This window comes from Ranitomeya imitator, chromosome 3, assembly GCF_032444005.1.
Source record: "Ranitomeya imitator isolate aRanImi1 chromosome 3, aRanImi1.pri, whole genome shotgun sequence".
NCBI classification, from domain to species: domain Eukaryota; kingdom Metazoa; phylum Chordata; class Amphibia; order Anura; family Dendrobatidae; genus Ranitomeya; species Ranitomeya imitator.
This window is the reverse complement of record NC_091284.1, coordinates 779,504,238-779,517,026: the sequence shown is the minus strand read 5'-3', so window position 1 is coordinate 779,517,026 and position 12,789 is coordinate 779,504,238. Positions and strand designations below refer to the sequence as shown.

The following is a 12,789-nucleotide window of genomic DNA, read 5'->3' as shown; positions in this document are numbered from 1 at the left end:
GAGCGTGATGACGTCCCTGCGCTTTCATCAGCGCCATATTGATAGTTGACGCATTTGTCTTTCCCGCCTTCGCGGACCGCAGGTTCTGAGGGGACCGGTAAGATGTGGGAGGTGTGCGGTCACTGCGGTGTCCGGAGACGGTGCTGTTGTGAGAGGAGGGCGGCGGGGCAGCAGGAGGAGACGCGCCCGCGGGTGTGTGAGGAGCCGGCGCGCGGAGCCTGCCACATTGTCACCCACTGCAGCCAGTCACATTCCAGCTTATCTGTGTGAGGAAGGAGGCGGAATGAAAGCTACTCGCTGATTGGCTGCACCGAGTCCGTGAGGTATGGATGTGACATCACCAGGTGAGGGGGTAGAGCAGCAGTCACGTGACCATAACCCTCAGCTGCTGCACCACCTCTTCATGTGACGCGTGCCGCCTAGTGGAATAGTCACTGGTCGGTCACACGTGAAGACGTGAGCTCGTTACCGCTGGAGACGGTGATTATAAGGTCTGTACAGCGGCTGATCCGGCCGTCTGCTGCCACCGTCCGTCCACTCTGTCTGCCGCCGCCGTCCGTCCACTCTGTCTGCCGCCGCCGCCGTCCGTCCACTCTGTCTGCCGCCGCCGTCGTCCGTCCCCTCTGTCTGCCGCCGCCGTCGTCCGTCCCCTCTGTCTGCCGCCGCCGTCGTCCGTCCCCTCTGTCTGCCGCCGCCGTCGTCCGTCCCCTCTGTCTGCCGCCGCCGTCGTCCGTCCCCTCTGTCTGCCGCCGCCGTCGTCCGTCCCCTCTGTCTGCCGCCGCCGTCGTCCGTCCCCTCTGTCTGCCGCCGCCGTCGTCCGTCCCCTCTGTCTGCCGCCGTCGTCCGTCCCCTCTGTCTGCCGCCGTCGTCCGTCCCCTCTGTCTGCCGCCGTCGTCCGTCCCCTCTGTCTGCCGCCGTCGACCGTCCCCTCTGTCTGCCGCCGTCGACCGTCCCCTGGTGATGGCGGCGGAGGGGACGATTGCTGCGATCAGTTGGTGATGGCGGCGGAGGGGACGATTGCTGCGATCAGTTGGTGATGGCGGCGGAGGGGACGATTGCTGCGATCAGTTGGTGATGGCGGCGGAGGGGACGATTGCTGCGATCAGTTGGTGATGGCGGCGGAGGGGACGATTGCTGCGATCAGTTGGTGATGGCGGCGGAGGGGACGATTGCTGCGATCAGTTGGTGATGGCGGCGGAGGGGACGATTGCTGCGATCAGTTGGTGATGGCGGCGGAGGGGACGATTGCTGCGATCAGTTGGTGATGGCGGCGGAGGGGACGATTGCTGCGATCAGTTGGTGATGGCGGCGGAGGGGACGATTGCTGCGATCAGTTGGTGATGGCGGCGGAGGGGACGATTGCTGCGATCAGTTGGTGATGGCGGCGGAGGGGACGATTGCTGCGATCAGTTGGTGATGGCGGCGGAGGGGACGATTGCTGCGATCAGTCGGTGATGGTGACCTTTACTGTGTGCTCGTTCCCCACAGTGACGTCCTTTAGGGAAGTATATAGAATAGTTCGTTGTGCGGCCGCTGTCTGAGCTTCCTCTTCACACATTCTCCTTCTCCGCTGTGTGGATGTCGGCACAGAGCAGAGACTGGAACGAATCACTGACAAGTGTCTCCTCCCTGGTCAGGTCACAGTGTTTGTAATTCTAGTAAATCAGACCCTGAACCCCAAGAACATCATTGATTTTTTTTTTTTTTTTTCTGGTGATGGACCAGAACAGCATCTTACCGACTTCTGGCGCCAGGGATGCGTATTGTAGGGAGGGATCTGACCGCCTGCTGGCACCACAGGCATCCTTATGGGAACTTCACAACCCGCCGTGGCCGCCTGTGCTGGGGAGGGGCCCGCCGTGGCCGCCTGTGCTGGGGAGGGGCCCGCCTCTGCAGAAAGCACTTTCGCCCTGGAAGGTTTTTGCTGTAATGCACATGAGATGCCGGCTGTGACCACTGACTCCTACTTTACTACGTTGTCTGTTGGAGTCCGGGGTGATCCTAAATCTTACTAGGCTCATTAGATGGCCGGCTTCTGCTGTACCCTCCCTCCTCTGATACTTTACACCAGGGCTGTGGAGTCTGTAAGCCACAGTTGCGACTCTGACTCCTGGATTTTATCAGGTTCTGACTCCGGCTCCGACTCCTTCATAAATGGCCAATTCGTAACAATAAATTTACTGTTGTCAAATATTAACATCGTGCTTATTCAGGTTCTCACCATCATATAAGTAATCAGACCACTTATGGTACCTTCACACTGAACGATATCGCTAGCGATCCGTGACGTTGCAGCGTCCTGGATAGCGATATTGTTCAGTTTGACACGCAGCAGCGATCAGGATCCTGCTGTGATGTCGTTGGACGCTGCAGAAAGTCCAGAACTTTACTTCGTCGCTGGACTTCCTGCTGACATCGCTGAATCGGCGTGTGTGACGCCGATTCAGCGATGTCTTCACTGGTAACCAGGGTAAACATCGGGTTACTAAGTGCAGGGCCGCGCTTAGTAACCCGATGTTTACCCTGGTTACCAGCGTAAACGTAAAAAAAAACACTACATACTTACCTTCCGCTGTCTGTCCCCGGCGCTCTGCTTCTCTGCACTCCTCCTGCATCCTGTGTCAGCGCCGGCCAGCCGGAAAGCACAGCGGTGACGTCACCGCTCTGCTTTCCGGCCGCTGTGCTCAGTCAGTGCAGGAAAGCACAACGCCGGGGACAGACAGCGGAAGGTAAGTATGTAGTGTTTTTTTTTTTTTTTTACTTTTACGTTGGTAACCAGGGTAAACATCGGGTTACTAAGCGCGGCCCTGCGCTTAGTAACCCGATGTTTACCCTGGTTACCGGCATCGTTGGTCGCTGGAGAGCTGTCTGTGTGACAGTTCTCCAGCGACCAAACAGCGACGCTGCAGCGATCGACATCGTTGTCGGTATCGCTGCAGCGTCGCTGAGTGTGAAGGTACCTTTAGAGCAAAAACTATATTTATTAGAATACAATTAGGCCATGTTCACACGTTGCGGTTTTTACCACGGAACCGCAGCGATTTTGCAGCTACGGGTCCGCTGCAGTTTCCATTGCGTTTACAGTAACCTGTAAACCCTATGGAAACAGCAAACCGCTGTGCACATGCTGCGGGAAGTAAGCGAATAATGTGCGGGTGGTACCCGGGGTGGAGGAGAGTCCCCGACCCCGGGAACCATATTTGTGTAAAAAAAAAAAAAAAAAAAATTAAAATAAAAAATAATGCTATACTCACCTCTCAGCGCTGCACGCGGCCGTCCGGTCTCAGGTTTGCTATGCAACCAGGACCTGCGGTGACGTCGCGGTCACATGACCGTGACGTCACGAAGGTCCTTCTCGCACAGCATCTTTGGAACCGGACCGCCGCCTGCAGCGCCGAGGAGATCGGGACGCCAGAGGGTGAGTATATCATTTTATTATTTTTAACATTACTATTGATGCTGCATATGCAGCATCAATAGTAGGAGTAAATCCCGCAGCGGAACCTGCAACACAAACCGCGATAAGGGTATGTTCACACGTTCAGGATTTCCATCCTTTTTTTTTTTTCAGGACTGTTTTTTTAAAAAACTGCAGCTCTTGGCAGAAAACGCAGGTCCTTTTTTTGGTCCTTTTTTGTCCTTTTTTGATGCGTTTTTGATCCTTTTTTTTTATGCAGTTTTCTAACCCTAACCCTACCCCCTACCCCTATTCTAACCTTAGTGAAAAAAAATTCTTAATTTTTTTATTGTCCCTACCAATGGGGGTGACAAAGTGGGGGGGGGGTGTCATTTACTATTTTTTTATTTTGATCACTGAGATAGGTTATATCTCAGTGATCAAAATGCACTTTGGAGCGAATCTGCCGGCCGGCAGATTCGGCGGGCGCACTGCGCATGCGCCCGCCATTTTGCAAGATGGCGGCGCCCAGGGAGAAGACGGCCGGACGGACACCGGGACGCCGGGTAAGTATAAGGGGGGGAGATTAGGGCACGGGGGGGGGGGGGCATCGGAGCACGGGGGCGGGATCGGAGCACGGGGGGGCAGCCACACTCCGCCCACGCACTTCCGCCCGCTCCCCCGCACTTCCTGCTGCAGCGGTTCTGCACATCAAATCTCTGTAAAACCCGCAGATATATTTTTGATCTGCGGGTTTTACTGCGGTTTTGCCCTCACAATGGAGGTCTATGGGTGCAGAACCGCTGCGGTTCAGGAAAAAGAAGTGACATGCTCCTTCTTTTTTGCCGCAGCTATTCTGCGCGGCTTTTTAAACGAAATTCCGGATCATGTGCACAGCAGTGACTGTTTTCCATAGGGTTACATTGTTATGTACCCTGCATGGAAAACAGCTGCGGAACCGCAGCGGCAAAACCGCTGCGGTTCCGCAGTAAAAAACGCACTGTGTGAACATGGCCTAAATCTGCAGGGATAACCGCAGCGGGTTTGCCCTGCAGGTTTATCAAATCCGCTGCGGGAGAACCCGCAGGGACCCGACGCTACGTGTGAACATAGCCTAGAATATAGCAAATAACTTAGGCTATGTTCACACGTAGGAAATGTGGTGCAGAATTTTCTGCACTAAATCTGCATGTGCAGTTTCTGTGCAGTTTCTGTGCAGTTTCTGTGCAGTTTCTGTGCAGTACAATGTAAATCAATGTAAAAAAAAGCTGTGCACATGGTGCAGAAAAATTGGCGCAGAAACGCTGCAGAATTGCACAAAAGAAGCGACGTGCACTTCTTTGAAGTCTGCAGCGTTTCTGCGCAGAGTTTTCTGCACAGCTTTTTTTTTTTTCACATTGATTTACATTGTACTGTAAATCACAGTGCAGTTCTGCAGCAGAAAAATCTGCTGCAGTTCTGCACTAAATCTGCATCGTGTGCACATTCCCTTATAAACTTTTCTAAACTCTTGTAAGTAAATATGCAATAAACACTGTTATGTAGTTAAGAAGAAATCTATAAATATGTCCTCAGAAAAAGTATTGCCTCTGTCAGATCCTCCTTCATGGATGCCCTCAAATCTGATCTAATTGTTTTGAGAGCAGAGAACAACCTCTCTACACTAAGGCTATGTTCACACCTTGCGTCGGGTCCCTGCGTGTTCTCCCGCAGCGGATTTGATAAATCTGCAGGGCAAAACTGCGGTTCTCCCTGCAGATTTATCGCGGTTTGTTCCGCGTTTTCCGCTGCGGGTTTCCGCCTATACTATTGATGCTGCATATGCAGCAATATGCAGCATCAATAGTAATGTTAAAAATAATAAAAATTGGTTATACTCACCCTCTGATGTCCGGATCTCCTGGGCGCTGCACCCGGCGGTCCGGTTCCAAAGATGCTGTGGGAGAAGGACCCTTCGTGACGTCACGGTCATGTGACCGCGACGTCACCGCAGGTCCTGGTCGCACAGCAACTCTGACCGGACGGCCGCGTGCAGCGCCCAGGAGCTCCGGACATCAGAGGGTGAGTATAACCAGATTTTTTATTTTTTAACCCCAAATATGGTTCCCAGGGCCTGGAGGAGAGTCTCCTCTCCTCCACCCCGGGTACCACCCGCACATTATCCGCTTACTTCCCGCAACGTGGGCACAGCCCCATGCGGGAAGTAAGCGGTTCAATGTATTCCTATGGGTGCAGAATCGCAGCGATTCTGCACAAAGAAGTGACATGCTGCGGGTTGTAAACCGCTGCGTTCCCGCGCGGTTTTTCCCGCAGCATGTGCACAGCGGTTTGCGGTTTCCATAGGGTTTACATGTTACTGTAAACGCTATGGAAACTGCTGCGGACCCGCAGCATCAAAATCGCGGCGGTTCCGCGGTAAAAACCGCTAAGTGTAAATATAGCCTAAGGCTACTTTCACACTAGCGTTAACTGCAATCCGTCACAATGCGTCGTTTTGCAGAAGAAACGCATCCCGCAAAAGTGCTTGCAGGATGCTTTTTTTCCCCATAGACTTGTATTGACGACACATTGCGACGGATTGCCACACGTCGCATCCGTCGTGCGACGGATGCGTCGTGCTTTGGCGGACCGTCGGCACAAAAAAACGCTACATGTAACGTTTTTTTCTCCTGACGGACCGCTTTTTCCGACCGTGCATGCGCGGCCGGAACTCCGCCCCCACCTCCCCGCACCTTACAATGGGGCAGCGGATGCGCTGGAAAAATGCATCCGCTGCCTCCGTTGTGCAGTGCGTTAAACGCTAGCGTCGGAATCTCTGCCCGACGCATTGCGACGGGGAGATTCCGACGCTAGTGTGAAAGTAGCCTAACTTGGGTTGGTGGCAAAGCAGTAACCACTCGGGCAACATCTCTGACAATGTCAGGATACAGAGGAATCGCTTGTTGCACTGTTATTTTTGATGAACGGTCAAATTTCTCAATTTCTTTTAGTGCACATGAAAAATTCTGCTGAAATGTACTGGCTGTGTTCTTTGAGTTGCAATTTGGCACAAAATCTGTAGAGACTTGTATCATTATACATGTGCGGTGTCAGCGTCCTGTGATAAATAGAAGTGGGTCAGGGGAAATCTTTGAACGCCCCTCGTATATGTGAATCCAGCTCTGGGGTAAGATTAAACAATTACAAGAAAGTATCTTGAGCCTAAAAGATGTAAAATAGCAGTGCAGCTGGAAATTAAGCTCTGTGGTGAGTTGAAACAGTTACTAGAAAGCAGCAGCAGTATGGAGGACATTATACAGCAGCACTGAACAGTATAGCTGTGAGTCCAATTCTGAGGTGGATCAAACACTTACTAGAAAGCATCTTTATCCTAGAAGATATTATAGAGCAGTACTGAGCAATGTAGCTGGAAATCCAGCTCTGGGGTGAGATTAAACACTCCATGCATCAGCATGGAGGAAATTATACAGCAATACTGAGCAATGTAGCTGTGAGTCCAACTACGGTGAGATCAAACACATACTAGAAGACAGGCCTCTCACTGATCTCCGTATAGCCTTCAATAGGCAGCTATCCTGTGATCCCTCAGTGAGCCGGCAGTCAGTCTTGTAATGAGTAGGATGATGCACCTTAGCAGTTTTTCAGGGTGAATTATATATAAATATATATATTTTTTCCATTTATATATTGAAATTGATCTGTTTCCTATGCAGAAGTAAAAGATGAGCGGACGACCCAGATCCCGGGCCCGCGGCCGAGCTCGTGGGCAGGAGCAGGCCCCACAAAGACCACCTGGACAGGTTTTGTACCCCACTCATTAACCCTTTTAGTAATTCCTGCTGCTTTATCATAATGCAGGGAATTCCGCTGTTTTTCCCCACAATGCATTGCAGTAGAGGCTGCTCTCTAATTCTGCAGAGGCAGCAGAATCAAGGGAATGAGATCTGGGTCCAATTTTTTTCCTTACTATGTTATTGAGTAACTCTCTCGAATTTACAGGTACAGCAGCCCCAAGGACCCCAGCCAGCTATCAGACCACCGCAGCCCCAAGGCGCTTGGGCAGCAGTCAGACCACCGCAGCCCCAAGGACCCCAGCCAGCTATCAGACCACCGCAGCCCCAAGGCGCCTGGGCAGCAGTCAGACCACCGCAGCCCCAAGGCGCCTGGGCAGCAGTCAGACCACCGCAGCCCCAAGGCGCCTGGGCAGCAGTCAGACCACCGCAGCCCCAAGACCCCCGGCCAGCAGTCAGACCACCGCAGCCCCAAGACCCCCGGCCAGCAGTCAGACCACCGCAGCCCCAAGACACCCGGCCAGCAGTCAGACCACCGCAGCCCCAAGACACCCGGCCAGCAGTCAGACCACCGCAGCCCCAAGACACCCGGCCAGCAGTCAGACCACCGCAGCCCCAAGACACCCGGCCAGCAGTCAGACCACCGCAGCCCCAAGACACCCGGCCAGCAGTCAGACCACCGCAGACCCAAGACACCCGGCCAGCAGTCAGACCTCAGCAACCAGCGCCTGAGCCTTTGCTCGTCGGAAGAGGGCGCCAGAGAGGTCCACCAGCAGCGGCAGCAGAGAGACCAGCGCCTGAGGGTAAGTGTCCTTAATGTTCCAGTGTGAAGTGCGAAATCTGACTGAGAGGGGCTTGTCCGTGACTTTAGGAATGTGGTGTAAGGGCAAAATGTTACAAAACCTAAAAATCCTACAAAACATAAGTGGAAGAGATGATGTGCATAATTTACGGGAACGATGCAGACAATCACTGGCTGCAGCAGTGACGTGGTGTACTTGGGCCAGTGATTGTCTGCAGTCATCACATGGATGGTGGCTGTGACGTCATAGCTGCAGGATGACGGGGAATATCACCGCTGAGTTTTGTGGGCTTTTTTGTTTATTCATTTTTATAACTTTTTTTTTTTTTTCCCAGGACGTCCCCTTCTGACAGCACCATGGAGGGAGTCGTCCTCCTCCTTGCAGGGACAGGAAAAGCACAGGAGAGGTTAAAAGGCCCCACCAAGTGTTTTTTTTTTTTCTTCCTGTTCCTGCATGGAGGGACGCACGAGAGGAGCACAGCTTTACCTGCAGGGCTCAGGGGGATCATGCGGCTCGTCCAAATCCTTCCCCCTGTCAAGCGGCCCAGGGCCAAAACTCCCCGGTGGGAAGTCCCTCAGCAACAGACCAGCGAGCAGACGGGCTCCTGGGTTGAGCCGCTCCTGGCGGGAGGCTCTCGGCTCGGACACCGGTCGGCTGCTCCTTCGTCGTGCTATGCAGAGGACGTCGCACTTACGTTGAAGTCACGGGTATCGGGTGAAAGGTTGGCGTGCTTTCCAAGGGTGGAATGCGGAACTGTGGAAAGATAGGCAGCTTTCTGGGTTCCTGGATCTCGCAGGGCGTACAGCGGTACAATGGAGGATTCAGGCAAGACTGACTAGGACGGCGGGGTAAGTCTGCTCTGTGCGGCCCTGTCCTCAGCACTCATTCAGGCCCCAGCACGTCTCCAGGCCCCAGCAGTGTTCTCCACTCAGCCCCTAACTACTCCCTCTCTTGCATTGTGCAGGATAATGGAACCCCAGCTACTCCCCTGCCTATGCCCCAGCGGACCAGCAAAACCTCTACAAAGTCCAGGCGATGCCCCACATGCCATGTGAAGCTCCCTGACGCCTATAACAGAACACTCTGTGAGGCTTGTACTGCCAAGGTTGTAAGGGAGGAACAGCTATCCTATCAGAGATGAGGTCCCTGATCCGGGAAGAGGTACAGGGCTCTATATCCAGCCTCTTTCGGCAGTAGCTTCCCAGTCCGGGTCCATGCCCTAAGAGACCTAGGTGGGAGTTAGAGCAGAGCTCAGAGGAGGAATCCCATTCCCCGGGCTCAGACCAGGAGGAAGAGCGTGAAATACTGATGGAGAGTCAGGAAAGGGGCAGAAGATATTTATTTCCCAGAAGATAAGGATGAACTGGTACGGGCCATTAGAGGCATGATACAGGTGGAGGAGGACCCAAAACCACAGTCCAGACAGGACTTAATGTTCGGGAATCTAAGAGCGCAAAAACAGCAATTGTTCCCGATAAGCGATCACATTCGTGCTATGGTGCTGGACGTGTGAGAGGATGCGGAAAGGCGACTGGTATTGTATCAGGACTTCAAAAGTCGTCTACCCTTCGATCGTGAAGACTTCAGGGTCTGGGAGGAAATTCCAAAGATTGATGTGACTCTGGCGACCAGTACCAAAAGAACATCCATCCCATTTGAGGACTCTTTAAGTCTACGAGACCCAATGGACAGGAAGGCCGATATTCTCCTGAGACGGGCATGGGAGTCCTCTGCGGCCCTGATCAGGCCAAACATAGCAGCTGCTTCTGTGGCTAGATCTGTGTTCTTGTGGGTAGGGCAATTGGAGGAACACTTGTCCAATAAAACCCCTAGAGATGATATCTTGGCCTCCCTTCCCCTAATGAAGTTAGCTACCTCCTTCCTTGCTGATACTTCTGCAGAGTCTGTCAGATTCTCAGCTAGGAATAGCTCTGACCAACGCGGCCCATAGAGATATTTGGCTAAAATCTTGGTCTGGGGACAACACCTCAAGACCAAGTTGTGCTTCATTCCCTTTTCAGGATTGAGGGTATTCGGGCCGGCATTAGATAACCTCCTATAGCAGGCTTCCAATAAAAACAAGGGGTTCCCAGAAGACAGACTTAAAAGGAACCAGTCCATTCGGAAGGGAGGTCCCTCTCGGAGACAATATGAACACAAGAGCCAGGGGAAGGCCAGTAGGGGAACTTACAGTAACTCCTATGGTAGAGGAGGAAAAAACAAGAGCTCTCTGTTTGGGTCAAGCTCTAGACCCTGGAGGCAATGATGCCATCCAGATAGGGGGGAGGCTGTCATTTCGCAGCAAATTGGCTCCTGATTACCCAGAACCAATGGGTCCTCTGGACCATAGCAGAAGGGTATGTGATAGTTTACCTCTCCTCTCCCCAAAAGATCTATTGCTCCCACTACAGTGGCCGCAGACTCTGCTATGTTAGCGGATTTAGAAGAGCTAGCCAGTTCGGCAGTCATAATCCCGGTTCCCCGGGTAGAGGTGTGTCACTACTCGCCCCTGTTCTCCATCGTAAAGCCGTCAGGCGCGGCCCGTACGATAATAAATCTATAACCTCTAAACTTATGGGTCAGATAAAAGAGGTTCAGGATGGAGTCAATAAGATCCACAGTCCACCTCATAGACAGAGGTGCCTGCATGTGCACTATCCACCTGAAAAGCGCCTATCAGGTTCCTGTCCACCCAGCATCCCAAAAGTATTTGAGATTTGCAATAAGGCTGCCGAATCGAACCTGCCACTTGCAGTTCCAGTGTCTTCCGTTTTTAGCCTGGCTTTGGCTTGCGAGTTTTCACCAAGCTGATTTCAGAAGTAGTGGCCTACCTAAGAAACCAAGGGATCATCATAGTGCCATACCTGGACGACTTCCTTCTGGTGGGGAGATCGGCACATCGGTTAGCGCATCACCGAGATCGGACCATTTCAACAATGGAATTCCTCGGCTAGTCCATAAACAGACAGAAGTCTGACCTCAGAGACCAGGAAGATCTTCCTGGGGGTGCTACTGGACTCCGGTTGCAGAACATCCTTCTTGCCAGTGGAGAAACCGGAGTCAGTTCAGAACAGTCAAGGAGATATTGAGGACAGTCTCCATCAGATCAGCTATGAAGGTGCTGGGCCTGATGACAGCCTGCATTCCGTGTGTCTAGTGGGCCCAGTTCCACTCAAGAAATCTACTAAGAGATATCCTGTCAGTCTGGGATCGGCAGCAGTCCTCTCTTTCTGGACAGGACAATCTCTTTAACCCCAGCAGTAAAGGGATCACTACTCTGGTGGACTCGGTCCAGAAACCTACAAGTGGTTGTCCAGTGGATTTCCTCCCCATGCTTGGTGATCACAACGGAGGCCAGCATGTGGGGATGGGGTGCCCACCTAGAGGGAAGAATCCTTCAGGGCACATGGCCGGACAAGATCCGTCACAGGTCTTCCAACTTCAGGGAGCTGTTTGCAGTCTGGGAACCTCTAAGACTGAGTCAGGCTTCGGTAAGGGATCAACATGTCAGAATACTGTCTGACAACGTGACGGTCTCGTTCCTGCGACACCAAGGCGGCCCCAGACATCGGGCACTTCATGATCTAGCAGAAAGAATCCTCTCCTGGGCAGAGGGGACGATCCTCTCAATCACTGCTGTTCATCTCGAAGGCTCCCAGAACACTGGTAGACTATTTAAGCAGACGGAAAATCTGGCTAATGGGAGCTGAACCAGGAGGTGTTTTAGTACCTGTGCCATCGCTGGGGGACTCCTGATAGACCTGTTTGCCACCAGGAAAAACTCAAAGGTGCCAAAATTCTATTCGCTCAATCCGTTGAACGTCCCAGAGGCGGTAGATGCACTGAGTCAGAGGTGGGACAGGGCCCTCGCTTACGCCTTCCTACTGCTAGCACTCATTCCAGCTGTCCTCAGGAACATTCAGGAAGACGGGGCGAAGGTAGTGCTGATTGTCCCATACTGGCCGAGGAGAAGTTGGTTCCCACTGCTGGGAGCTATGGCAGTAGAAGACCCGATCATGCTTCCTCCGAGGGAGGATATCATCCACCAGGGTCCAGTCTTCCATCAGAACCCAGAGGGGCATCACCTTTCGGCTTGGATCCTGAAGGGGACATCCTGAGGGCTCGGGGCTTGTCGGACCAGGTCATGGCTACGATCTGGGCTAGCAGAAAACGGGTTACTTCTGCAATATATTGCAAGATTTGAAAGAGATTCTGCTTGGAGGGTGGCAGGTTCAACCTTTCTGCAGGGGCTCCGGATATCCTGGGTGTCTTAGGTTTCCTTCAGTCTGGGTTTAATAAGGGACTTGGACCCAGTACACTAAAGGTCCATATTTCTGCATTGAGTACATGCTTTGACTACCCCTTGGCTACTCACCCATGGATAATAAGGTTTGTCGGAGATTACGGCCTACAATCAGACAGGCTAAACCCCCCCCGGGATCTAAACTTAGTCCTTAGGGCCCTATGCAAGGAACCCTATGTCCCAAGGGAGCAGATGCCCATCTCAGTCCGGACATTAAAGACGGCATTTCTTGTGGCCATTACCACGGCTAAACGTGTAGGGGAGATCCAGGCCCTTTCTCCAGGACCCATATCTTCAGATTTGGGAGGATCATATAGTCTAAAAATTGGACCCCTCCTTTGTACCCAAAGTAGCATCATGCCAGAACTTGAACCAAGAGATTGTACTACCCTCATTTTGGTTTGGTAATTGTTAAAACACTGAGGGACTTGTGGTGGAGTGGTGCTTTTTAACCTTGTGTGCTTTTCCTGTTCCTGCAAGGAGGAGGACGACTCC

The 12,789-nt window shown here is 52.6% G+C and overlaps 1 protein-coding gene across 1 annotated transcript in view; it reads left to right on the top strand.

Annotated features, from left to right (window-relative positions):
* Positions 1 to 44: 44 nt before the first annotated feature.
* The window catches only part of LOC138671168 (piwi-like protein 1), a 119,521-nt gene continuing 106,776 nt past the window's right edge, over positions 45 to 12,789 (top strand). The window contains exons 1-3 of the mRNA XM_069759115.1: positions 45 to 97; positions 7,111 to 7,197; positions 7,397 to 7,991. Coding sequence (XP_069615216.1) covers positions 7,120 to 7,197; positions 7,397 to 7,991 — 673 coding nt within the window. The 5' untranslated portion in view covers positions 45 to 97; positions 7,111 to 7,119. The remainder of the gene's footprint in view (positions 98 to 7,110; positions 7,198 to 7,396; positions 7,992 to 12,789) is intronic.